At 38.8% G+C, this 27,263-nt stretch overlaps 1 protein-coding gene across 3 annotated transcripts; it reads right to left on the bottom strand.

Annotated features, from left to right (window-relative positions):
• Positions 1-340: 340 nt before the first annotated feature.
• Positions 341-24,744, bottom strand: SCFD2 (sec1 family domain containing 2). 3 transcript variants are annotated; one of them, XM_044083176.1, is made up of 2 exons: positions 24,619-24,744; positions 341-2,494 (listed from the first exon to the last, which is right to left on the bottom strand). In XM_044083176.1, exon 2 carries the CDS (start codon positions 2,478-2,480, stop codon positions 453-455), a length of 2,028 nt encoding a protein of 675 aa, XP_043939111.1. In that variant the 5' UTR covers positions 2,481-2,494; positions 24,619-24,744; the 3' UTR covers positions 341-452. The 3 variants fall into 3 exon arrangements, with proteins under 3 accessions (XP_043939111.1, XP_043939113.1, XP_043939112.1); XM_044083178.1 differs by lacking the exon at positions 24,619-24,744 and adding an exon at positions 24,350-24,580; XM_044083177.1 differs by lacking the exon at positions 24,619-24,744 and adding an exon at positions 23,956-24,335.
• Between the last annotated feature and the right edge of the window lie 2,519 nt (positions 24,745-27,263).

Raw genomic sequence — 27,263 nt, 5'->3', positions numbered from 1 at the left:
TGAACAATGCCGATTCTCACAAGCTCCGTGATATTTTCTCATTTAATTGTTAGACTAAGTTGCCATCTGGATGGCAGCACACATAAATGGAAAGAACCTTTCAAGCGTCTAAAACTGTAAGTCATACTTTCCTAATTAAAAAACATAATAGCATGTAATGTAGTGGCGATCAATGAACGTGTTGGACAGTAATGCAATTACAATGTACACTGCAGACTGACTGTGATCCTAATTTAAGTTCAGGACACACTGCTACTATAATATGGTATGCAAACTGCACATTCTTATATTTCCCATATAATGCAGCAAGATATAAACGACTTCCTACAGCACAAAAAAATGCTTTTAAATATTTTATTTCCAAATGATCTCAATTAATTTTAACAGATTTAAGAAAGTGAATGGTCTGCTCTTTTCAGCTTTGGCGGACCACCTTTGGAAAATATGATTTCTCAAACACCAATGTCTGGATGGAGACGATCCAAAGCAAACAGTAATTCTGGAATGTCTATGGGCTTAAGCAGTTTTGTTGTCAGTACGATGACCTGTACTGCAGTCTTCTGTGCTGAAACCAACTCCTTCAACATGCGCATCTCATAAGCTGTTATGCCACCTACCAAGAAAATAATCAGTAGGGGGTGGTCACTAGGGTGGGGTCGATTCACCTTCATAAACATACCAAAACCAGTTTTCAGACGATCTGAGAGGCCTGCAGACATATGCTCAATGTCGAGGGGATCATGTCGATCCACATGGAGTATCTCTTCTCCAATCTGCTTCAATAATGGGTTGTAGGATGCCTGGTGAACATCGTTGCCAGGGTTGTATACAGACCTGAATTGTTTCATGTGTGCACGTACCTTTGTAAGATCTCTCAAAGAAGCAAAAATTGTGTCCACCACAGATGTAGCTTTTCGAAGGGTCACGTCAGAGGAGCTCTCACAACCAGTTATCTTCTGCAACAATGGGGAAAGCTCTGGCTCAGCACAGAAAGCATGAACTAAGGCCTTTTTCAATTCTTCCTCTGTGTCACCTAGTTCATCCCCCATTCTAATCTCTCCAGATATTGAGTAGATATAAACCAACAAGATAAGAAGATCATCAAGACTGTAGTCTTCTTCCTTTCTTACACTGTGTAATTTTACCAATGGCAAAAGCTGCCTTAGAACTCTTGGTAGCTCAGATTCTCCAAGAATCTGCAGGACTAGTCTTTCAAAAGCTAGAAAATCATCCCACCTTGAGAAACAAGGGTGCTTCATTGTTTGCACTGTTGCCAGGACTAACTGAAGAAGACCACAGTGACTCTCAAGGGCTTTGAAGTTGTTCTTAAAAAGATGAATGAAAGACACAAGTTGTTCAGGGGAGACACGACCCAAGTTCATTTTGATGGGCAAATTTTCTTTGCTTGCTGCTTCTACTAGATGCCTACGAATCTCCATTATAGCCTCTTTCTGTTTCATGCCAAGTATAGCTTCCCATAAGACTCTGGCAGATGGGTCATTTGGTTTGGCTAAACAGCCTGGAGCAATAATGTTCTGGGCTTCATCTGTCATCTGAACAGCTGAAAGTTCTACCATACTGACTTTCACATCAGCAGTGTGCCCTGGCAACAATGGAAGTGTTGAAAGTATCTTCTCCAACAGGTTGTCACCATGGTGTGCAACAGCTCCTGTAAGATCAAGTACTCTATCAATAAACACAACTGATGCTCTGTTCTGGGCTGATTTTCTTCTGTTTTTTGCCTGGGGGTAGTTTGCAAGTTCACCTGCGATTAGTCTACTTGTGGCACCCACTGCAAAACATTCCTCTCTAATGCTGAGCCCTTCAAACAAGCAGTTCAGACTGGATACTAAGCACATAATCTTAATCTGTAGGGTAGGTGGCAGTGAGTGGAGATCAAGGTCATGTAAGCTAGTGAACCTCTTCTTCTCAGATCTGGCACTATTAATTTGCTTTAGGTCTTGCGGGACCAAAGGAAACAACATAGTAAATGATGGTGTAAGGAAGAGGTGAGGAGCCAGTGGGGCAAGGAGTAATGGGACGTGCATTACTTCAGTGGTAAAATTCATATTCCCCATCCACTCACACAGCTTCTCCTCAAACTGGTCAAACACAGGACGGCCAGCGATTTCAACAGATACATTATTAGCTAGGAGATGAACAGAGTGGCTGACGGCAGTAATTACAACAGTATACTGAAATGAGCTAAGGCCAATGATGTCCTTAATGGTATCTGCTGTCCTTCCCTTAATTAAAGTGCTGACAATAAACACTGCTTTTTTCTGGTTGGCACTGCCTGCTTCAAAGCTAGAGAATTCCTTGATGTTGAGGGCACCTGCCTCAAACATCTTCAGTGCTCCTCCATACCAGTGCAAGCTTTCTGCAGATGGCGCATCCATGAAAACAACGGCTCTCTTCACCTTGGTGAATACTGTTTCCCATGGTTTCTGTAAAGAATCTGAAAGCCCCAATGATACCATGCTGTCCACTATAGCTAAGGAAAGAATAAAAAAATGGTTTAAGATACAAGACAAGCAACTGAGTCACTTTACAAGTTATCAGTGAACATAGAGACAAAGCACACATGCCTATGCCAGAATCTGCACAGAAAGTTTTCTTGTCATTTTTACTGACTACTCTAAACTCTGTGCACGCACATGTGTGCAGGGGGGGGGGGGTTAGTATGTGTGTGTGTGTGGGGAGTTAGTGTGTGTGAATACACTCAGAAGAGGCACTATCTTGGTTTTCACACTTTCAGCAATATCCATTTCCATAGATCTTTGTAGCTAAATTTGTCAGAAGGACTTCACAAATACTGCTACAAAGAAAATACTATTTGATCAGTCACAAATCTCATGTAATACAAGACCCCTGGTGAAAATTTAGAGAAAAAGGTTAAAGACATTAACCTCCCTGTTCCAATCCTCTGATTATTTTTCTGCCAATAACCGTGTGGGTACCTGTTCCCAATGCTATTACACTGACATATTTAGTAAATTGCAACAATGGGTTAATATTTATACAAATAAAAATAAAATAAAAAAAATCCAACTGCATCCATTTTGTATCCTACCCCGACAGACTGATAACAAAAATGCCACAGGAAATGATCCCACTATCTATATTTCCTTAGGGTGTTATAGCTATCACTGTCCTGTACCTGAAATGAAGAAATACCCGCTCCTCCATAAGACACATTTTTTTCAATAACTACATTAATTAAATTTGTATTTATTTGCACACATTTCCCATAGTAGTCTGGCTGACCAAAATGTCCCTTATCAAAATAGTTCAGGGAGAAAGGCTTCAGGTGAACATTAAATTACAGTGAACAAAAATATGACCCTGCTACACAAATACCAGGGAAAAGAAACAAAAACAGTAGTGTCATCGGACAACACAACACCAGAGAAAAGAAACAAAAACAGAAGTGTCATTGCACAACACAGCACCAGGATACAGATAATGTTTCAGGTAGCAAAAAATTCAGATCATCAACTATTAGGTAGGTGTGTCTCCACAGAAATTAGAAATGTATACAATTTATATATATTTACATGCACATTATGCTACACAGAAGATAATTGAGGAATCTAAGAGAAATTAAGTAGAAGACTAAAGGAGAAAAGAGATGTGAAGGTACCGATAACAATGTATTAGAGAGGTGGAAGGAGTAATGCTTGAAATAAGAGTGGAGAGGAACACATAGTACTAACTGCAACCAGTAGGGAGGATTACAGTTTTATATCTGCCTATTGCAGAATAATGCCAAAAAAAAGGGACTGAACGGATGAACAAAGTCAGAAAAGTTATGTTAGGAAGGTGGCAGACTGGATGGGAGATAATCATGCCAAGTGGGATGAGGTAGAAAAAGATTACAGGAAGTGTGCAGGAAGAGAAGTTAACAGATGGGAGAAACTTCGACTCTCATGGGTCTTAGAAACATAATAAGAATTTCAGGTAGAGCATCACTTGATATGCTTACACTGACAGGTCTACAATGCAGATAGGTACTTTTTTAAATTATGTTGAAAAACCTCTACATTTTACTCAGCTCTATTATATCGAGGGATAGGCCTCCAGACTTTAGCTACGTAGACACTACATACTGAGTCACCATAGGTGACATTTCAGTGATTTAGGTGTTAAGGCCTACGATTTCTACTTGTGGTGTACTTAGAGATGATGATGATAATAATAATATGAATAGAAACACTGCATTTATTTATTACCAAATGACATTTTAAATTTGGTATTTCTTGGCTAACCAATGGGGAGCTTCCCACCATATATATAAACTCAATCTTTTATGAAAGGACACAAGGAAAAGGGGTGGATAATATTACTGCGCTCACTTTTCCACATAGGGATACAGATAGTGTCAAATTTACCAGTCTTAAGGTTCTGAAAATGAAGAAAAACTCATCTAAATAAACAAAAATAGGGATTAACTAAAATACACATCCCCCTTTTTTTGACTGAATGCTTCTTACCCTCTCTGTCCTAACTCAGTTGTCTCTCTCTTCTACTAAGGGCTTTGGAATCCATAATTTTTCTGTACGTAAAACAAAGAAAAGCATCATCCCAAGAAGCCACAAATGTGGATTAAATAATTATTGTTTATGCCTTCGTTTTGGAGGTGAGGGTATTTCTTTTGTAAGTGCAAGGTCAGTCACTGCTGATTTTAGATCCCACTCACAGCCTAGTGCTCCATCATTTCCACGGCCATCCCATTCTAAGGTGCACCCTGGAAGTATCCCTTCAATGGTAGGTGGAGGGGGTGGGACACTTCCTCAGTCCAGCAGGCCTCAAGGTTCTATGTACTATGAACAGCCTGTGACTCAGAAGAACAGATATGGGGGAGGAGACTACCGCACTGCAGCATGCTGTTTGGCTGGTGGATTGTACAGAAATAAGCCCTAATACTAATGTGCTGGCATCATCCCGACACAGGGGCATGTGATGGAGGTTGTGAGAGGTGATGCCCTGCTCTGCCTCTAAGGTAATATAACCTTATAATTCCTTGACACACATTCTCACAGATTATACTGCTTCACCATGGATTCTTTGGATAATTCAACAAAAAAAACAACAACTGGAGCACCTCCTAGCAAATCCTTCCCAATCCCTCCTTGCAGAGAAAAACAGATATGCATGACCTTGCCACTCTCCTCTATCCTGTTAAGCTCCTCCAGCATCCAATGCTGCTAAATGAATTTTGGTCACCTGGGTCACAGTCACAGGGCTTTAACAGTTTACATCAAATATGTCACATATGGATTAAGTAAAATAAATAAATATCCTCCCCAATGCTATAAATCAGGGCACTCAAGGATGGTCAGTCTCCTACTTAGGGACAAAGGTAGCTACTCAGTTGCAGACTCTTTACTAAGGCAGTGCGAAGACAGCAGCTGCCTGGGTACAGGGACACAATCTGTAGGTGTAACGGTAATGCACCATTTTCATAATGAATGCTGAAATGCTGACACTGCATTTGTAGTCACTGATGAAGCACTGAGGATGAGTGTGTGTGTGCTGATTCAATTGCATCAAGCAGTGGCAAACAGCTTGCTTTAGTTTGAAAGCTTTTTTTGTATCATCAATGTTTTGACATTCTTTGTTTTCTTTTTTGCTCCTCAACTTATTAGTTGAGAGGGGAGCAGTTTGGATAACTGCACAAGGCATCACATGACTTGGCTACGGTTCTGCTCAGCTCTCAGTGTCGTCACTAAGCAATTTTGTTCTTACCACTCTTGTAAACCTGATGGAAACTGTGGTGACATATCCATATTTGTTAGAGACCACAATTCCTCAAGACGGATACCTAGACACCCCTAAGTGGAGTTACAGTATACTGAATAACATCACACTTAGTAAGATCAACTATCAAATCGATAGTGTGCTATGGGACCACCACTGTGTCTCCAGAAAATCATACAAGATTATTAAATATTTTTGATAAACTTCCAATAGGTAGGAACACTGTTATCCTAGATGGTGTTAACTACCTAATAGTTAACTGGGGGTCCTATACCAACAACGTATGATATGCACAAAAATCCTTAGAGTACATACACAAAAACTCCAGGAACAAGACTATTAAGGAATTCACTAAAAGACAGAAAAAAAAAATATATATATATATATATATATATATATATATATATATATATATATATATATATATATATACACACACACACACACACACACATATATATATATATATATATATATATATATATATATATATATATATATATATATATATATATATAAATCTAGTTTTAACAGTGTATGGATGTAGTATTCCCAATGTCTCCCCCTCACTGGTCAAGTCAGACCACAGACAAGTAACCTTTTCCATCAAAATCTCCAAACTGTCAGAAGCAAACATCATAGAATTCAATGACTTCATCACAGAATTGTAGCTGATCTGTATATCTGAACATAACAGCATTACCAAAATTTTTGAAAATGGAAAAGTGTTATGCAGACAAGTTCTACACATACCTGGACAAATGGATCAATTTGGCAGTATCAACTAGATTCAAGCAAATGAGGAAATTTACAACCAACCCAGCAAGTGGTTCACAGGCATTAATAAATTACATCATAAAAGGAAGAACTCATGGCCCACAAGTAATAATAAACTATATAATAAAAGTAAGAGTTTAACTTAATTGGTTCTAATTAATTTAAACAGTAATTGTGGGTAGTATGCAAGTTGGGTCAGTGATGTTTTGATACATTCTGAGGAAGTTTTTTTTATTACAAAAGACAAAAGCACTGAAACATTTTTGCTTAAGGATTTGGTGGAATTTTATACTTTGTGGATCATTGTGTACTGCATTGGTTTTATTATATAATAAAAGTAAGAAACACAACCTACATAGCTAAACAAACATTCCCCAAATTAGGATCATCAAATAGCTATAAAGGAAACTTAAAAAAAAGACATAAAAAAACAAAGGCATCCCATGAGCTCAAACTAGCTACAGAAGTCAATGACAAATACAAATCCTTATTTAGTTATGTCAGTAAAATAAGAAACAACACTCAATATTGTTATTCACAATGGCACTACCTATTCTGATCCAGTGGATATTGGCAAAGAAATTTAGTGCCAACTTCACCCAAAGACATCTATTCCAATACTACTTATCCCAGATGGAATCAACCAACCATTACAAAAGAATATGTACTGGAAGTTGTCTCTAAAACGAACAACTCATCTATGAGGCCTGACAATATAAACATCTTTTTAATTATTAGCCCTAAACAAGCACTAAGAGACCCAGTCCTCAAGCTCACACTTGAGCCTAGAAACTGGCTTTGTCCCACAGGAAAGGCACACAGCTGTTCTGATGCCGCTCCACAATGGTGGTCCTCCCACTGACCCCAGGAATTACACAAGAGTCTTGTATGCAAAGCTATGGAATGTATAACTGACAATTAACTATGATATCAAAAAATCACCAGGCTCATCTCCCTGTAGTTTACATTTTTCAAGAATAGATCTTGTCGGATGAATCTAGTGAACTTATTAACACCTATGTGGTGTGGAATGACACACTTCTTGCAGCCTACGCACATCTTGCATTCCAGAGCATTTTATGAAAAATAAACTTAGAAAGCACAAGATAAACAAATGTAAATATTTTATGAATACTAGCTATTAAAACTGTATAAACAGCAACATTATCAGTAAGAAGTATTCTTTACACTGATAATAGTCAGTGCATTCATTGTATATTCCATAAATACTCCAATACATTATAATGCATGCAAAGCACAATCTAATTTTTTTCTGAACTTTCACAATTCTTCATGTCTTGAAAACTATACAACCTATACATATATCATTAGAACAGTTTTGTTAACCAGACATAAGCTTTCACACAACAAAAAGAAATTCAACAGTAAGTGCATGTTTACCAACATATTTACAGAAATATGAAAAATGTTTACTTGTACGGTTAGCAATACAAATAAAACAGAATATCTCTAAAGATGTTCAACTTACAGTGCAAATATTAAAGACATTTTTCTTTAACAATATGTAACATTTCACCAAGTGTCATGGTCAAAAGGGGACCCAGGCAGAATAACAGAATAATGGACCAGGGCCTGCCCACCCCCACCCCCCCCCCCAAGTTACCACAAACACTGTTCACACCTGTCACTCTATATATTATCTGCTTTACTTTTACAGAGATTCAATTTAAAACCTTTATTTCAAATTCTATAGCACAGACACCAATTGGAAACAAAACACAATAGTCTCACATTGAAAACTGACTTTGCAAGAACAACAGTAAACCTCTCTTCCCTTGAAACTCACATTCATTGAAAATTCATCTGGCCCGTGGCGGATTATTTGTACATGTTCATCTACTGACATCTCCTAAACCCAGCAATTATAGCTACATTGTTGAATACATCTTTCCCAGATGTTGGTGTCAAAAAATTAATAATAATGAGCAGTGTTACAGATTTCAAACTTGTCTCACATAAACACACAAGAGCCAAAGTATTCCAGCTTAATTCTCACTCTCTCTTGTTCGTACGCACATACGTGCACGCACACACACATACACACACGTGCTGCAAATCCAGATTACTGTCTGTTTAAAAATTACCAGGTAAAAGCATAAGGTACATTCCTACACAAAGAGACCCCCACTTTGTTGACTATGTACACTCACTGTTATGAAGAAAAACTGCATGTACTTTACTGGTAGCTTTGGATGAACCACATGAAATTCTTTAAATATCAGAGGTATCATACGATAAGATCCAGCCATGTGAATTACATGTGAAATAGAAGAGTATTTATAACATCACAAGAAATATCAACCACCTAATAGCATATCCTAGGTCAATATACTCAATCAATGCAGAAGTAAAAGTCATCTTAATAATACTAATGTTGAGGTTGCTGCTAACAAACAACTTTACATTTAAGTGTCATCAATAAATGCACTGCCTGTTAGCCTTGAAGAATAAATTGCCTAGACTGCATTAAATAAATAGTGTGCCATTGATATTGCCCAAACATTTCCTGAACAAGATCAACTATACAATAGGAAACGTCTGGCAAACAGCAGCAACACGTTCATGGTTAACAGGCATGCAGTCTTGGAAATTATTCAGGAGCCTAGCACACATTTCTAATTGCTCCAAAGTATTATCTAGTTAAAAGACTTTCTCAATGTCACATGGGAGGTAAATATAGGTGGAAAAATTCAAACCCTGTACCCTTGCCACAGGAAGCAGCAAATTAACACACTGGAGCTTTAGGAGCTTTAGTCCTGTGTGCTAATGGCCAAACTAATAGCTTTTAAAATCCTTTATAATCCCATCTTGTAGAGAAAAATGTACCACAATAATATGCAACAATGGTTACATAAGGGATACTGAACATCAGATGGTTCTGATTATCACTAAATAATGTATACTCTAAGACCACACCAATGTAAAATCCTTTGCATTTGTTGGAGGCTCTAAAGAGGGTACTGCAAAAATATATTACTAAAATGCAATTCGTTTAGACTATATTACACAATCCAGGACTATTAATGAATTAATTCATGCCTTAGTGCAGTGAATAAAGTAAAGCAATTATAGACAATATAAAGGCTGTAGAAATTGCTTTTGCTCAACAACCCACAAGTCATACACAAATCAGAAGTATTACTGCATATAGCACACAGTTATTTTTTGATGGGGGGGGGTTACATGACTGAAAGACACCTGTATCTCATCTCCAACCTCCCTAATTATTCTATGGCAGACTACTCTAAATCACTTAAAAAGTTACCAGAACATGTAGTACATCAACCTGTATGGGTCGGGCAGCTGGATTAAGGTCCTTACCCCTGTACCTAAGGTACAGGGTTTGATTATGACAAGCCCACATAAATAAATGGAGCATTTTTACACAAACACACACACACATTTGTCATTCACCATGTTCGTGAACCAAAGAGCTTCACTGCTACACACACCTGACTCCTGCCAACATTCCAAATATTTACTGTTAATTTTGCTTAAATCTCATGCCCATGCTTGCTCCTGTTTCATTGGCTAAAAGCAGGAAGTAGCAGGCTGTAGATATAGTCAAAGTAAGAATATGCTTAAAGCGACAGTACGCAGTCAAGAGAAAATTCTTAAAGTGGCAGCAAGCGGTCACTCAAAAACGTACGCAAACTGTTCTTTTAATTTAATGTTGCGCCCAGGGGGCCCAACTGCCATCATGGGGCCCTAGGCAATTGCCTAGGTCACCTAGTGCTGGATCTGGCCCTGGTTATACAACAGTTTTCTAAGACACTTGGTTTTTGAAGTATGAAGTACATACAGAAATATTGATTATTTTCATAACTACAAGCGACTAGCAATATTTCCAGTATAGTGTGATATAAATAAATAAATAAAATAAACCAGCTTTTTCAGTGAATTGTCCCATCTCCTACAATGCTGTTTCACACCATACACATCAAATAAATTGTAGGTTTTTCAGTTACGAAAATATGAACATAAACATGAAAATATGAATAATAAGTAAAAAAAAAAAAAAAAAGATTAATTTCTCTACTGCAGGACATCCTACACTAACAATTATAGTATTATTTTGTTAATAACTCCTTGCCCTTTCTAATACTGCCTATTATTAGATTATAAGTCACTCAGTTAAAGAAGCCAGACCAAAAAAATGTTCTGGATGCCATAAGGAGATATGGGTGTGAACTGGAAGTATACAAAAAAGGTGTTATAGGTTTCAGTAGGTTAAAGGATTTACTCAGACCATAGACTGAGGGCAAGGTGTTCTAACAGCATATCTTGACCTTGCCATAACAATCCATAGCACACCTCATGGAAATACAATAATCTGAAGGAGCTTCAAATAGCCAACTGACTTAGGGACAGGACTCATACAATAAGAACAGGGGGTGTATATGCAGAGTATGAAGGTAGCTACTGTTGAGTATCTATTTCTCAGATCTCCATATATCAAACAAGGTTCGTTGGTTAACAGTATGTGGATGACTGTAATCTGGGAGTCATTGTCAAGTCCCTCTCTGACATGCAGGCAATCCAACAGGAGCTTACACTTGTCAATAGCCAGTGTACAAAAAAATGGGCTCAAAACTGCATTTGGAAAGCAACCACTAGCTGCAGCTTACAGATAACACACTACTTAAAAATAAAAAGGTAATGACAGACCTACATACATGGGGGAGTAGTTCCCCTCACATTTGACCTTCACATCAGAACAGTGGTTTGGAAATTCTTTTACCTTGTACAGCTCACAGTAAAAGGTATCTCCTCTAAATCAAAAGAAGGTGTCATAACCTTATATACACACAATGATTTGACCCGTTACTGAGTACAATGCTCCCTTTGGGATGTAGCTTACTAAGTATATCAAGCAACTCGGAAGACACTACACATTAACTAAAAAGATAATGGGCTTAAAAGATCTGGGCTACCAAGAAAGAATGAAGATTCTCTCTCTAATCAGTATCATACAGACTCATTAGAGGCAATCTATGCCTTATGTACAGGGCTATAAGTGTTCCAGTAATTCAAAACCTTTACACCTCTAAAAATCTAATGGTCCTACTAACAGCAGAATCACACATCTAAATCTACTCCAACAAATAAATAAGAAAAGGTGGAGAGTGAGATTTGTCACAGCCATCTCTAGAATAAACTTCCTCTCCAAGTTAAGTAGTGTGGCAGACTGTCTGTCTGCATTTAAAAAGGAAATGGACAACTGGATGGATATTCATAAATTACCTCCTGGTACGACTGTCCTGGCCATCTGCCAAAAAAAAAAAAGATGCCAGGCCTAAGGGTGGGTATTGGCAAGGTGATAATGGCCTTTCAGCTTAGCTGCTTGTAACACCTATGATCTTATGATCCACGGTTTAAAGGGATGGACCCATGACTATGACCCAGATGGCCTGATTTTATTTCATACCTCTGGCAGCAAAATAACTACTTACTATATCCCAGCCTTTTCATGTCCTTGACTGTGAAGTCAGCTAAACTGTCAACCCTCCCACATTACCCTGGCTGTCATGCCTCCAGAAGCAGTACTTGTATATCACAACCTGTCCCACTTGCACTCTTCCCATTACCAAATCCTAGAAAGATGGACATACAGATTACAACCTCCTCACACTTTGACCCTGGTTGTTACTCCCCCAGCAGTGAGAATGAATAATGCCATCCCCTTCCCCTTTAGTTACATCCCAGAAAAAGGTATATATTAATATCAACCCTGTTTCCATCCCCTACCCCCCTGGCGTGATGACACCTACAGTTTCCTCCTGAATTCTCCACCTCTCACAGAGGTGTCACGTCACCACGTAGCTCAAGTGGTTGTATTACGCTTCACTGAAATTATATTTACTGAATCTCACTTAAATCTGACGAAACAAAATTAGTCTTCTTAACAGAATGCTACTTTCACAATAAAGTTCAGAAAAGTGTTTTCTGCGGGAGGTATAATTCCCCACACTGCATTTTATTGGCTTTTGAAATCAGCTCTTAGATTTCTTTGTCTCACAATAATATATAATATGGGTCCCTATTGTTTGGTCGAAAAAATTTGGTGGAAACTGACTTGACCAACCTACAAGTGGGCCTTTCTCATACAAATAGCTAATGTCAATAAACCATGGACTAAAATTAAATGTAAAAAAAGGTATAACAGTATCCTTTGGCAAGCATAGCGTCCCCTGCAACTATAACACTGATAACACAAATCTGAAAATCGATCCTTTAGTTAGGGCCCTTAGAAACTATGTAGACAGTTAAATGTCCTTCAAATCACCATGTATCCACTATTGTAACAAAGTCATTTTTGCTTGCTTATTAGACGGGATATAGTGTCATGGCCCAGGGGATGTGATCATTCCAGTGTTTTCAGTATGTATATTGATAATTAAATATAATGTCCCTTTTGGCATGTACCTAATGAAAGACCTGACGTAACTTAAACGTCCACAGCATTTTCTCACGAAGAAAATGAGGTGTCTGTATCATAAGAACTACACTGCTCATTTTATAGTCTTGTTGCTATCGTACTGGTTGCTGAGTAGTGACTTCTGTCTCACAAACAGAGCTTTAACAGACACATGCAGAGCCTCAGCAGATCCCATCCTCTCAGACCTATTGCACATGTGCAAGTCCAATGGCGGAATAAACCACCACTTAAGAAACCTTAATCTCTTCCGATACATAAATACAACATGTTGGAGGGATAGATACGCACCACAGAGAATTCCATTTCTTTAAGATCATATACATCTCCACACAAAACACAGTAATTCTCATATACTTTATTCAAATGTAGTCTGGATGAATGAATGAATGCAAAACTTTACAACCATCCCTGGAGTAGCAGCCTTTTCCCTTATGGAAAGGGGTAACATGTAAATGTTCTGCTTGCTATGGGTTATTCATATTTAAATCACATTAGTTATTTGTACTTAATCACAAGTGCTAAAAAAATCATAGGAATGTATTGCTAGGCTTTTAAAGATCTTTCAGGATCAATAGCCAAGTAAGAAACTATGAAACTATTAGTGTTTCTGTTTTAACAATCAGTGGAAAGCCTGAAAATTGCTTCTGAGGTGACGGTTTGGGATTAATGCAACTATCTGGCTGCTGGTGCGAGAAGGAGAGGGGCATCGACTCGTGTCTCAGATCGGGCAGTGTGCATGGAACTTCATGAACTGGTCTGACTTCAGTTTGGTAAGATCCTCTTCAGGACCTTTGTGTGGCTTTTTCCTCATGCATACAGCTGCTGTAGATTCTATGCAGGGTATCTACTAAGAGAAGGCTATAGTAAGTGTACTGAGCTCAACAACCTCTTGGTTAGTACTACTTCCTAGGAAGCAGCTAGGGATTAGTGCTACTCTAAGGTATCTACTAAGAGAAGGCTATAGCAAGTGTACTGAGCTCAACAACCTCTTGGTTAGTACTACTTCCTAGGAAGTAGCTAGGGATTAGTGCTACTCTAAGGTATCTACTAAGAGAAGACTATAGTAAGTGTACTGAGCTCAACAACCTCTTGGTTAGTACTACTTCCTAGGAAGTAGCTAGGGATTAGTGCTACTCTAAGGTATCTACTAAGAGAAGGCTATAGTAAGTGTACTGAGCTCAACAACCTCTTGGTTAGTACTACTTCCTAGGAAGTAGCTAGGGATTAGTGCTACTCTAAGGTATCTACTAAGAGAAGGCTATAGTAAGTGTACTGAGCTTAACAACCTCTTGGTTACTCTAAGGTATCTACTAAGAGAAGGCTATAGTAAGTGTACTGAGCCCAACAGCCTCTTCGTTAGTACTACTTCCTAGGAAGCAGCTAGGGATTACTGCTACTCTTTTGCTTCCTCTAAGAGAACGAACAAAGGATCGTTGATTCCTAGCTGCATGCAGCTGTGTTGAAACCAGCACTATCACCACTACCAGCACCTCCAGTAATCAACTCCAAATATCATGTGGACTACTTCCCCTTCAGGGCACATCAGCATCCCGGGACAATGGGGCAATGGTCTCATGTTTACTCACAACCACCTACTACTTAAATGAACTGACACAGTGTGTGAGAAATGTAGTTATATAAATGTTATTGGAAGCAAAGCTCTCACACGAAGCCACAACAAATAACATGTAGACTTGTCAGTATCAAACACCACCATACTAAACCAATCATATGCAGCTCAGACAAAACACAGAGCACACATAAAACACTTATGCCAAGGCCCTTAAACACAGCCTATCTAAGCCACAAAGGCACCTAAATATAACCTAAGAAACAAGTACCCTCAACAACCTCAAAAACATATAACACAAGCAGCACCCACTGTGAAACATACATCTAAGAGTCACACTGGTTCAATTTAAAAGCCTAGGAGGCAAACCTCCACACAGTCCAAAATCCTACTCATAGGTGATTCCATAATGAGGCACGATTCACCAGTCACCAGGCTGTGCAAAGTGTGTGTCATGGTTAGTTTTATTTATGTACACTTTGTTGACTGGGTTAGTCCCACTAAGCCAATGGCCTCTTTTCAGGGGAAATGCGAGGTGGTATTCATAATGACTTGGACAAATTTGGCCAAAGTGCTGGAGAACTTTCTGTACTCTTTTCAACAAGTGTCTTGGGATTTGTTACATCCACTGGAGCTACCACAACTCTGGCAGATGGGCTTTCGGTGACCATCTCATCTGAAGGACGGCACACTTAGGAGTAAATCAACTGCTTATGCTGCATTGCACTGTCAGTATGGAAAAATGAACATAACTACCTTGTGTGGGAATAGAACCCAAAGCCAATGAGAGTACTTGAACAGTGCAGGTTTTCAATGCCTACCCCATGTTAAGGCTCACCTCATTAGATGAGGGCACTAAAGGTGGAAGTGTCTCCATATTCTTAAAAAAACAAAATCACCTCCAGACTCACTAGACAAGATAACAACCTGAAACTTTCCACATCCAACTTACTATTAACAAAACCCATTTTCATATCATAGAACTATACGTCCCCCTCTCTAAGTTCCCCTCAGCCAACACCTTCTACCTAATCAATATAGAGTCTTTATGTATTAAGCCAAGTACCATTCTCTTAGGATACTAACTTACACCACCATTAACTGGGAGACTTGTACATCCACAAACATGTATGTCCAGAAATTTCTGGACTTCATCAGTGCAAACTCTCTGGACCAGTTAGTCTGCATCCAACCAAGGGCAATAAAATCCCTAACTTAATCCTTACCAATGTGGAATAGCTTTGATCCTCACCACTTTTAACTTTCTCCCTCATCAAACTGGACCACAAATCAGTCACATTCACAATAAGTTTGAAGTCAAAAGCATCTTGCAATGCTTCAATATTCAAAGATTATGCTGGGTTGGTACACTTAAACTGAATGATGACCTGAGTAAATTCAAAAAACCCTTCTATCTTGATAATCCCACTTCTTATGCAGAATCATTTACCACCACATTCTATTCAACTGTAAATAGCTATACAGATGCATATGCCCCCTTCATAAGTAAATACAAAACCAAATTTACAAACAAAATCCAATGGCGGAACCCTAAAAAGCGAAATGAATGCAGAAATAAATTTAACTCTCAATATGCCAATAATGGTCTTGCGAAACTTAACAAGGTACATGGGATTTCAATCAGATCAACCAAAGACAGATATGAGGTACAAACAGTCATCCAGCCACAGAACAACCACAAAGCCTTGTTTAACTATATTAGAAATCTCAGAAACAATGGTTGGCACTGCATACAGCTAAAAATAAAGGATATCGCATATGTGAACCCACTGCTTCTACTCCCCCAGTCCCAAAAATCTCACAAAACAAGTTCTCAAGAGTCTATCCAAAGCCAAGACCACTGATTCTGGGGCTGGATGACATAACAGGCTGCCTACTGTTCAGCCTGAAACAAAATAACTTGTCAGACCCTCTACAGAATTTATTTGATATCAGCCTCCAGACAGACTTTGTGCTGGATGAATGATGGACAGCAACAATCACTCCCCTGCACAAAGGTAGGATGTCATTGGATCTGGGTAATTATAGACCCATAAGTCTGATCAGCCTCATCTGTATTGGAAAGAACATTATGGAATTAATAACTAAGGACACAAGTAATCTACAAACTCTTAAACCGAGCCAGTTCAGACATGTCAAGATCAGACCCTAATTACTTAACCTGACCTACTTCTTTAAAAAGGTTACAGAAGCAATCAATGAATGATGGCAGATCAGAACACAATGCCATACCTCCTAACTGTACATATTTTCTCAGAATGTCCTGACTTTTGCCTCGCATGTTACGTCCGTTTTTCACAAAATTGTGGTTTTCTAGGAAATCATTGGCAAATCATTGAAAACTGAAGTCAGAAAATAATGACAGACATTTGAGTTTCAGCCTTTATGCCCTCAGAAAATTCACAGTAATCAAAACCTGTCACTTTATCAACTTTCTAAGATTGCAAAAGCAATATTTAAAAATTGTCTCTATTTTTGGGTCGCTGTCCCCTCATTATTTATGGCTTTGTCCAGACTTCTTGCACTAAGAGATTCAGAGGTATGCACACTACATATCATTCAACATCCTCCACGTTTAACGCCCAACTATGCAAACAGCGTTTTCATCTTTGAAACTAAAATACTTCATCAGAATTAAAACCTACTCAGTGACATCACATTTAGAACCAGTTCTGATCAATTAATTAGTAGTAATGATTAAACTTCAAATTAAATTAAATACTTGAACTAGTGCAGTCCCTATTGTTTTAAAGAGGACAACCACCTTTTTTAAGTTATATGTTGTGTATGGGTGAAACCGAAAACAAACAAATATACCTGTGTGTGTGTATTCCTATAATGAAGTGATGATTAAAATGAAAAATAAAACTTGTGTTTCTAAAAAAATTCTAAAAAATAACTGAAAAAGGTGGCTGCTCCCTTTAAACACTTTAGGGGGTGTGCTAGTTTAAGTATTATTTGATTTAATTTGAGGTTTAATCATTACTACTAATTCATTAATCACACCTGGTTATAAATGTGATGTCACCGAGTAGGTTTTAGTTCTGATGAAGTCTTTTGGTTTCAAAGACGAAAACGCTGTTTGAGCAGTTGTGCATTAAATGTGGATTTTAACATTTGTTTATTAAAAGTTTCTTATATACACGACATACAGTTTTCATCATTGCCAGCACACTTGGTCTGATTTATAGTTTGTGAAGTGTGCAGTATTACTTTTTTCTTTTGTATAGAGTAACTGAGAAGAGCATGTCAACAAGACTTACCAGACAACATACTTAAAAAAGTCTATAAAAAACACTTTTCTACACCTATCACAATTACAATGACATAACAAAATATACAATGCTTTACCCAGCTTGCCCAAACAAAGACACGCCTGGGAATTTATTTCACAGGTTATACTTTTCTATCTACAGTGGTTTCCCTGACACCATCTCAGCATCTTCTATAGATCCAACACCTAGGCTCCTTGTCATCAGTCAGCTCAGTGTGTTTTGTCACTTTCTACTTCATGCTATATCCTTTGTAAATTTCTACCCTCATTTTGGTCCTAAGCCAACACTCCTTATGCTGTGTATTAATGTTAATTACCAGTCTTCAGTCACATATTCCCTGGTGATCAAGTGCAACTTCAATGAACTAAAGTTAATTAACTTCTACATGCTCCCCAGGTGAAACATCTTGCTCCTCTACACTGCCCATAACCACGCTCCATCCAGCCCCCACTCACCTTTTCAAGTCAGCTGGTAACATTGTAACTAAGCAGTTTCACACAGCCTCATAACACTGATAATGTTTCCTGGCTCGGTCTGTCAGATCCTGTCACAATGCAAACATCGGTATCCCTGCAGAAGGGTCCTATCTCACCTCCCCCCATGCCTCAAGGGTCCTTTTCTTCGAATGTTATGCCAATTTTAAACAGATTCTCTGCCTTATTCAAAACTCTGTTCTGGGACTTTTTGGTGGCCACTAACTGCACACCAATGCGATTTCTATAACCAATGTACTTTGGACAAATCTTTATTCCATACAGTTCTGTAGTCCCATTATCCCTTACAAATATTCCATATATTCATATTTCATGACCATGGTAATAGAAGACATAAAATAAAAAAACTAATAATGATAATGTTTAACTGTTTAACTCACACATCTTAGACTAACTGCCTACAATTTAAAAAGTGCGAGTCATAACAGCACACACTTCATCTATTCAATGGATTTGAATATCACTTCATTCAAATACCTAGGGGGTTGGTTGGACCCCTCTCTAAATTTCCACCTCTACCTGCACTACACACATTCAACTCTCTCTTAATCTGACTTAAAAGGATCTTCCCTTTTGTATCCACACCCTGAATAAATGCCATATGGAAAGGTATCTTTCTGTTTTGGCTATAATATCTACTGCTAGCTGCTGCAGCTTACCCACCATTCAGTCCATTTCAAATGCCATTTGCAGATTCATCACTTTCTCCCCAAGAAAAGAACACCACTGCATAACCATTGAAAAAGCGAACTGGCTGCCTGTGACACAATGTGCTGGCTTTCTACTTGCCTCTCAACTCTTTAAACTTATCAAGAATGGCACCTTCCCTCTATTAACCTCTAGATTAGATTATTCATCAATGCACAACCTTAGACATCTTAACCACTCATGTCCTCTCTTCCAAACCCCACCCCCCCAAATTAGGCTTCGCTGGACAGACCATGCCTTCTCAGTCCTTACCCCATTTTACACTCACAAATAAAAGCACCTTTCAAGCCTCTAGGAAAATGCAACTGCTATCTCTCTGGTCATATAACTTAACCTCTTTATTCCCTTCTTCTGTTTACATACAGTGCTATGGCTCTGTTTTTAACTGCAATTTTTTTAGCATGCCAACCCCGATGCCACTCTATACATAATGCCTGTAAATACTTTGTTTTTTCAGTCACTCTGTATATAATGACATTTATCTGCTGCCTTTATACACTCCAGCCAACTATGATATTCACCTTATATATAATGCATGTTTACATTGCATTCTGTCTTTCATTCTGTATATAATGTCATGTATCTATTGTGTTTTCCCCTGGCTGAGACTGAAATGGGTCCAGTAGAATCTGTGCACTACGCCCAGTTAAATTCAAAATATACAATGAATGCGTATGTAAACAACAGTACCCAAATGGAAAGAAAATAAACAACATACCATACGCAACTAGATACATCTGGTCCCACTTTCCAAATTCTATATGAAACCAATGAATGCACTGAAAACAATTATGTACAACAGAGCAGGAAACCAGTGGGAATGGCTGTACACATAAATCACCATCGTAATTGGAGATCTGTTGGTAAGCAGTAATGTCGTAGTTTGTTTTACCTCTGCCCCACTTGTATTGGAAGTGATTTATAGTTCATAAATTCCTCCAGTTAACAAACACTGATAGACCTGGGAACAAGTGGAAGCTAAGCACTTGAAACTTGCAGCATGCCTGTAGTATCTAAAAGTAACTTTGTATAATAATTTTATATAACCATTGCCACAGATCTAAACCACCTACCTACAGAATCAGAGACGAAAAGCAAACGTAATTAAGGATAGAGGCGCCACACCAAGACTGTTAATGCTTATTTGCAAAACTCTCAGAATAAGAGTACAGGAATCTGCGGGTCTATTTTACGTACCTGACATTTCACATAACTGAAGACTGTATAACTGAGGCGAGAGTGCCGAAACTTCACATGAACGAATGATCAGAACGCCAAACTGTTTCCCAGGATAAGTAACCACTGGGCCAAAACCTCACAGACAGCACACCACACCGTCTACAACCTACCCAGGTAGGGAGCTACATCCCCTACCCCGCCAACTAAATATACCAACTCCGGGATCGCACTACAGTGGGGAAAAGGGTAAATTTCCCCTTGCTGGCCCAGTGGTTACTTACCCTGGGAAACAGTTCAGCTTCATGATTGTTCATTCATGTGAATTATCTGCGTTCTCGGCTCAGTTATACGATCTTCGGTTATGTGAAATTTTGGGGTATGTAAAGTAGACTCAAATCAGCATGTAGGACTTGCGCCTTTTATACTGGAAGATCAGAAGAGTGCTGGTTTTATTCCCACTCCAGGCACCTGGATTCATTTTCTAGTACTAACATTGCAGTGTGACATAATGAGGTGGAGGGGAGTGCTGTACTCATGAGTGTGCTATAATCCAGATGATACCTTAAACTGGAGTCCCAACTGAGCCTGTGGCAGCTAAAGGAAGTATAAACAACCCCACATCACTGGTCAAAAAAAAAAAAAAAAAGCAGTAAAATATCACTGGTGTCCCCACCAAATTTTCCATAGTCAGTAAGAATACTGCCTTGGGTCTCCCCTAAAAACTGTCAACTGATCTAGTGTGACTAACCAGTAAACAACATCTAAATAGTCTGTAACTGTAGCAACTGCAATGTAGTTGTGTGTAATCCACCATTAAAAAAAGTCACAGATTTTATAAGGGATGCAGCAAAATTTTTTGATGAAATCAGAAATGCCTCAAAATCAGAGACAGCTAACAGGCATTTTGATACACTAAAAACTTCACTATTCCTGTTGTCAAGTAAACCTGTTTTGCCTGTTCATAAAATATATGCTAAAAAATAATTTTACATTTGTAAGACTATGATTTTACTTATGTGCTTTCATACTACATGTCCATTTCTCATCCTACCCATGGATAGTACTTTGATGCTCACCACTGCTACCAATATGTGAGCATGTGATGATCCCACCACTGCCATCAATAAATGTGATGCCCACCAATGTGTCATCCCCACGTGGGTTAGTAATCAAGGAGCCTGAATCCTCACCACTGACACTGGAGAGGGACGTGCACTTGGAATACAAATGGATACAGTCAGTATTTCCAGATGCAGACCTCTCTGTACCAAGTACAATTCCCTTAAGAACACATTCAGTGCAGGGTCTGGAGAAGAGCCTTTGTCCATTAGCTCAGTAAAAAGAGGAGAGGCCCCAGGCACTGCCATAAACATTTGGATATGATCTGTGCTAACTTCCTGTCTCAGCTTAAAAGGGGAATACTGAGAGAACCTGGCATCAGGTGACCAGATGAGGTTATTCTGCCAGCCCTCTTGGAAAGTATATTTTAGATATTACAAAGAGATATCTCAGGTGTACTGAGTATTATGTTTGGGAAACCTGACTAGAAAGACCCTCTCCCACAGCATCTTGCCTTACGATAGTAAGTAACGTAGGGAACAGTAAAACTCTTTTGGATTCAGTCAGGAATATACTGAAGCTTAGTTTAGATATTGTTTTTCACTGCCCATCAGTGTTTATTTCAATATTTTATGTGATTTGAACTGTGGTTTACTGCGAATATATATTCAGTATTTTATGTACTTATATTTAAAACTTTTATTGTGGCTGATCCTTGTAAACAGTGCTTATATTTATTTAGTGACACTGTGTGGGCCACTGCAGAAGGCCTAGCCATCTTGGTGAACTACTACCTTTTGTATTAGTACTAATATTACATAGTATAATTGGGCACCCTTTGCAAGTCTCTTATAGTACTGACTGGTGGCAATGAATCTACCCGATAGTCTGGGCAAAGTTGGCAGAGCGGCTAATCTGTGATTGCCTTTGTGTGAAAATTAAATCCCTCAGAATGTGTGTGTCAGCTACTTGGGGCAGAGACACGAAGCACTGGGTTTACAGAGAGGGTGCTGGAGGACTCAGCTTGGACACTCGGCTGAGGACCTAACCATACAGCTGTACCAGTAGGGAGTCTTATTGAAGATCTGGTGGAAGACAGATATAGAGACATCCAGACCCCGGGCTGAGTGTGCTTCCTGTGTACTCTTAAGGGAAATTGTACTTGATGCAGAGGGGTCTGCATCTGGAAATATCGAGTGTATCCATTTGTATTCCAAGTGCACGTCCCTCTCCACTGTCAGTTGTGAGAATTCAGGATCCTTGATTACTGGCACAGCATGGGGACGACACATATTAGTGCAATCACATACTGGTAGCAGTGGTGGGCATCACAAGTGCATTAAATATAAATCATGATAGTCAAGCTTGTCAATTTAAAAAAAAAAGATCCCATCTATTCCCCTTGAATCTAATGGCATGAGGGACGATCTACTCTCATCCCTGAATGCATCAAAGCACCTGAATTTACTTCCCACTACAGCAAATACAAAACAAGGAAATGCAACTCCAATAAGAACTTCTAACACTTAATACTTGGTTTAGTACTAAAAGAGCCCTTCTTAATCCACACAAAATTATATCTATGCTTTTCATCTCCAGCCAAAAAACATCAAAAGCTTTAAAACACTAAATATTGCATACCGAGACAACCTTACCACCAAAACCACATCTACCTTCAAATACATGAGCATCCAGCTCAACCAAATCTTGAACTTAGGTTCCACATGGAGAACACTAGATTAGAGAATAAACTACTTCGTATTCTGGACCTATATCTCCCACTTCCCTTTCAGCTAAAACCGTCATAATATTTCTTGCCAAGTTTGAACTTAGGCTACCACTAGTTTCTGCTGACCAGTAACACCTCAATCCATCTCCAGCAAAATCTGTCACTACGTCTACGCAAGATAGGGTTTCCACCTTTTCAAATGGCCAAAGTGGGACATTTTTGGGACACACATCAGATTTTACAGGCCGACACATACCCATGGTCAGTACAAAGGATAGAACTTAACTTTTTTCATAAATAAAAGCTTATTCTTGTAGCGGTTTAGTTGCTTATTATGTTTCTTGTAACATTTAGGTATTTTAGATACAGAAATAACTATTTTATGCAACCATTACATAAAATATGAACATAATTATGTCCTACAATCTCAGGACATTTGCCCTTTTTAATATTTTTGGTCAGGACACAACTGCCCAAAGAGGGACTGTCCCTCTCAAAGTGGGACAGGTGGTAACCCTAACGCAAGACAGCCTCTACCTCTCAATAAAAAGTCAGCTGACTGCCTCCCTGCCTGTAAAGAGTGGGTCCAATCTCTGACTCAGCTCCTTAATGTTTAAACCCCTACAGCATTATATGGCCACGTGGCTGCCTGCAAATCATACACTTGTCCTCCTACTAGGTTTTCTAACTTTTAACTTCAATTAAACTACTGTAATCTCCCTCACTGCAAAACATATCCCTGTCATCTCCACCTACAGTCTCAGAAACCAATAACCTATCAAGCCCAGCTTTACAAATATCCATAACAAAGCCTCACTACACTCACTAGTTTATTTCTGCAAGCATCAAAACTAAACGAGGAGGAACTGATGCCAATGGATTTTCCCACCTACACCAAATTCAGACCTCAATTAAAAGTATACCTGGCAAGTGAAGCACAGTCAGTGCAAATGCCCTAATCCAGCTACGTATCTCCTCCAAATGCCTCCGCCGTCGTGTCACTCGGTAGTGTTAGCCGTGTACGGTATTCACGATTTGGCTGTACACATCAACATAATCTCTACAGCTCTTAATAACTTGTTCCTGACATGTCACTCCTTATTTCATTTAACTTTTACATTCTCTGCTGCCACTTTGTAATTAATATCCAAATAAACTGTATTTATATCTACGTCGAGTAGCTTCTGCAAGCTACATTACTTGAAATCAGCTGAATCTCTGCAAATCGAATGGGGACTGACTTTAATCAGCACTCAGCACACAAACCCGATAAACCTACACGTGCAAATGCATAAATAAAAATCACTTCCGACATACTGAAAAAATAGAACGGAAGCGTTTACTGTGACGTCATCCGCAACTTTCGATGTCGTATCATTGTTTAGGAAGACAGCAAAGTAAAACGGTTGCAGGCAGATTTTCAAAATGTAAAGATGACACTTTTTATTTCAATAAACCGACGCGCACTACAATCTACCCTTAAAACAGGGTGGCGTGAATCGTGCGAAATATACGTTTGTTTTGTGAACATAAAGTTGTATAAGTACTGAACACCTGAAATGGCCCTGTGAACTCAAGTCACTTACCCGAGTACTAAAAGTGACTATGTTTTTACGACGATCTCTCTACTAAACTGACAGAAACGCTTAAAAATGAGCACTGCTGCATAGTCATCGTTAAGCACGGCGTTTGCGAACGTACGTTTATATAGCTCGTATTTAGACGAGCAAATACCGTATATGATGGTGTATAAATCACCATTCAGTTTCGATTTGCCATCGTTTTCAAGAGTAGTGTTTCGCAGTGTTGCTGCAACGCTTATCTGTGTGTAAAACTACGTAGAATAAAATACTAATGCGAAACTAAGTGTCATGTATAAGAAGTCATAGATAATTTTACAAAGGTGACACAATAATAGAACGTGAATTAGCATATTTTTGAGGGAATGTAGATTACAGACTTTCCTTGTTCACTTAAAATTTTTCGGCAGAGAAAAGTATTGGGCAGAATTTGAAAAACACCTTCACACACATGAACACCTGTAATTAAATTTGCAATACTCTCTCTCTATATATATATATATACACACACACACACACACAAACTTTATTTTGTGCACGTGCTCGATTTTTGGAGGTGGAAAGAGCAAGGTAACAGCAGTAATAAATTATCTTCCTACTTTTTCCTCTCCAGTCTCTGGGAGATTATAAAAAAGGAGCCCAAACATTCTGTATATTGTATTGTCTCAAACACCCCAGCAACACTGACGTTGAATTTAAACGACAGACTTATAGTGGTTTTGGTGCAGTACAAAATACTGAAAATTAGTGCTCCTGTCCAAGAGGAAAGAAATACGGTACTTGCTATTCGGAGAGGATTATGGCTGATTTTTCACCGCAGTTTATTTTAACATTGGGGTAGACCGCGTGGCTGTAATGGCATAATTAAAGAAACCTGATTTATAAGAAACGCTAGATTTTGTCTCTATGCGGGTAACACTGCAGGAGTTAATTCTTTGGGGACGCATAGTTAATCTAAAAGTGTAGTATTTCGCAGTTAATTCTTGGAAGCTTTGGGCGTGCAGTAATTGATTGCCACGCCAAATGGGCGGGGTTATCCAGGAAGACTGACAGGCATGCAAATTCGCATGTCACTTTGTGTAAACTGCTAAATATTCAGTATCACAACGAACTCCATCCTATGATTAAATTCTTACTTTTTTTTTTCAGGGATAAGCCCCCCTCCCCTGCACGTGCCGTTATTGATCGGCACGCCAAATGGGCGGGGTTATGCAAATTTGCATGTCACTTTGTGTAAACTGCTAAATATTCAGTATCACAAAGAACTCCATCCTATGATAAACTCTTTTTCTCCTTTTTCAGGAGGGCAAGCCCCCCTGCACCCCCTTGTGGGGGTGCTACACCCCCACTTCCTTGCAAGCACATGTCCTTAAAGCCATTAAAATGTAATAGTATTGTTTAGAGAAATGGTGCGATCTCTGCCTGATTGATTGACAGAAATGTGATTTACTGCAGGCATTTTAGTTTTATGTCCCTAATAAAACATTTCCTTTTTGGTACTGAATGAAGTTTTATGTCCCTAATACAACATTACATTAATGTCGTTTGGGTTGCTTTTGGCATAGATGCTGAATATTAATTAACTTCCAGTCTGCACAATGTTGAATAATCATACTGCTGCTGCCGCCACAGGGCTGGAGGCGTGTTTGGGGCAGGTTTTGCCACTGCGCATCCTGCAAGGTACTACACTTGGAGATTACCGACGCATCTTCCTTTCTATACATACTCTAAACAAGTCTCCAAACGCACTCTTGGTTAGTCACCTAAACATTAGAAGTGTAAATAATAAGATTCAGCACCTTCATGTCCTCTTAGATGCTTTCCCCGGATGTACTATGTCCTACTGAAACCTGTCTCAATCTTTCTACTTCAGGCAATGAGGTAATTCCACCAGGTTATAACATTCTAAGGCTCGACCGTACCAATAATAAGGGAAGTGGGGTAGCTGTTCTTTATAAATCTACACTTGAGGTGTCAAATGACACCCCACAATCTCCCCGAGTTGACAATGCTGAAATTCTTATCACTACGTAATGTAACAATAACTGTATAAATATTGCCCGTGTTTATATTCCCCCAGGTAATAATATTAATACCCTAGAAGATATTCTATGTTGACTGTCTAGTAACTATCCACAATAGACCATTGTTCTTGGGGACTTCAACATAGACTGGAACACCTGTTCTTCTGAACCTCCTACTCTCCATATAAACCTTTATGGCTTTACACAGGTCATATCATTACGGCTTTACACAGGTCAGGTCATCCCTCACTAGGCTCAGTAAATCCAACAATAAAGAAAGTACCCTAGACTGGATACTCGTTAATAAACATCCCCACAAGTACAAGACAGGGACCTCACCTGATGATATAAGTGATAACTTTCTTACCTATATAATCAGGTACAAAGCTGATATCCCCAACCAACCCCCTTACAAAACAATAAGGAACAATAAGAATTTCTACTCCACTCATTTCCAAAATGAACTCAAATTATGTAATTGGTCAGTCTTGAAGCAACTACCACTTGAAGAAGCTTAAATTACTTTAATACCAAATTCCTAACCATCCTTGACACCTATGCGCCATCTCGTTCTGTTAGAACCAAAAGAAAACTTGCTCCATGTCTTTCAAAAGAAACCAGACCAAA

Source organism: Protopterus annectens, chromosome 9.part0, assembly GCF_019279795.1.
Source record: "Protopterus annectens isolate FY-2018-M chromosome 9.part0, PAN1.0, whole genome shotgun sequence".
Taxonomy (NCBI): domain Eukaryota; kingdom Metazoa; phylum Chordata; order Ceratodontiformes; family Protopteridae; genus Protopterus; species Protopterus annectens.
The sequence above is the reverse complement of the archived record's forward strand: the minus strand, read 5'-3'. Positions and strand labels throughout refer to the sequence as shown.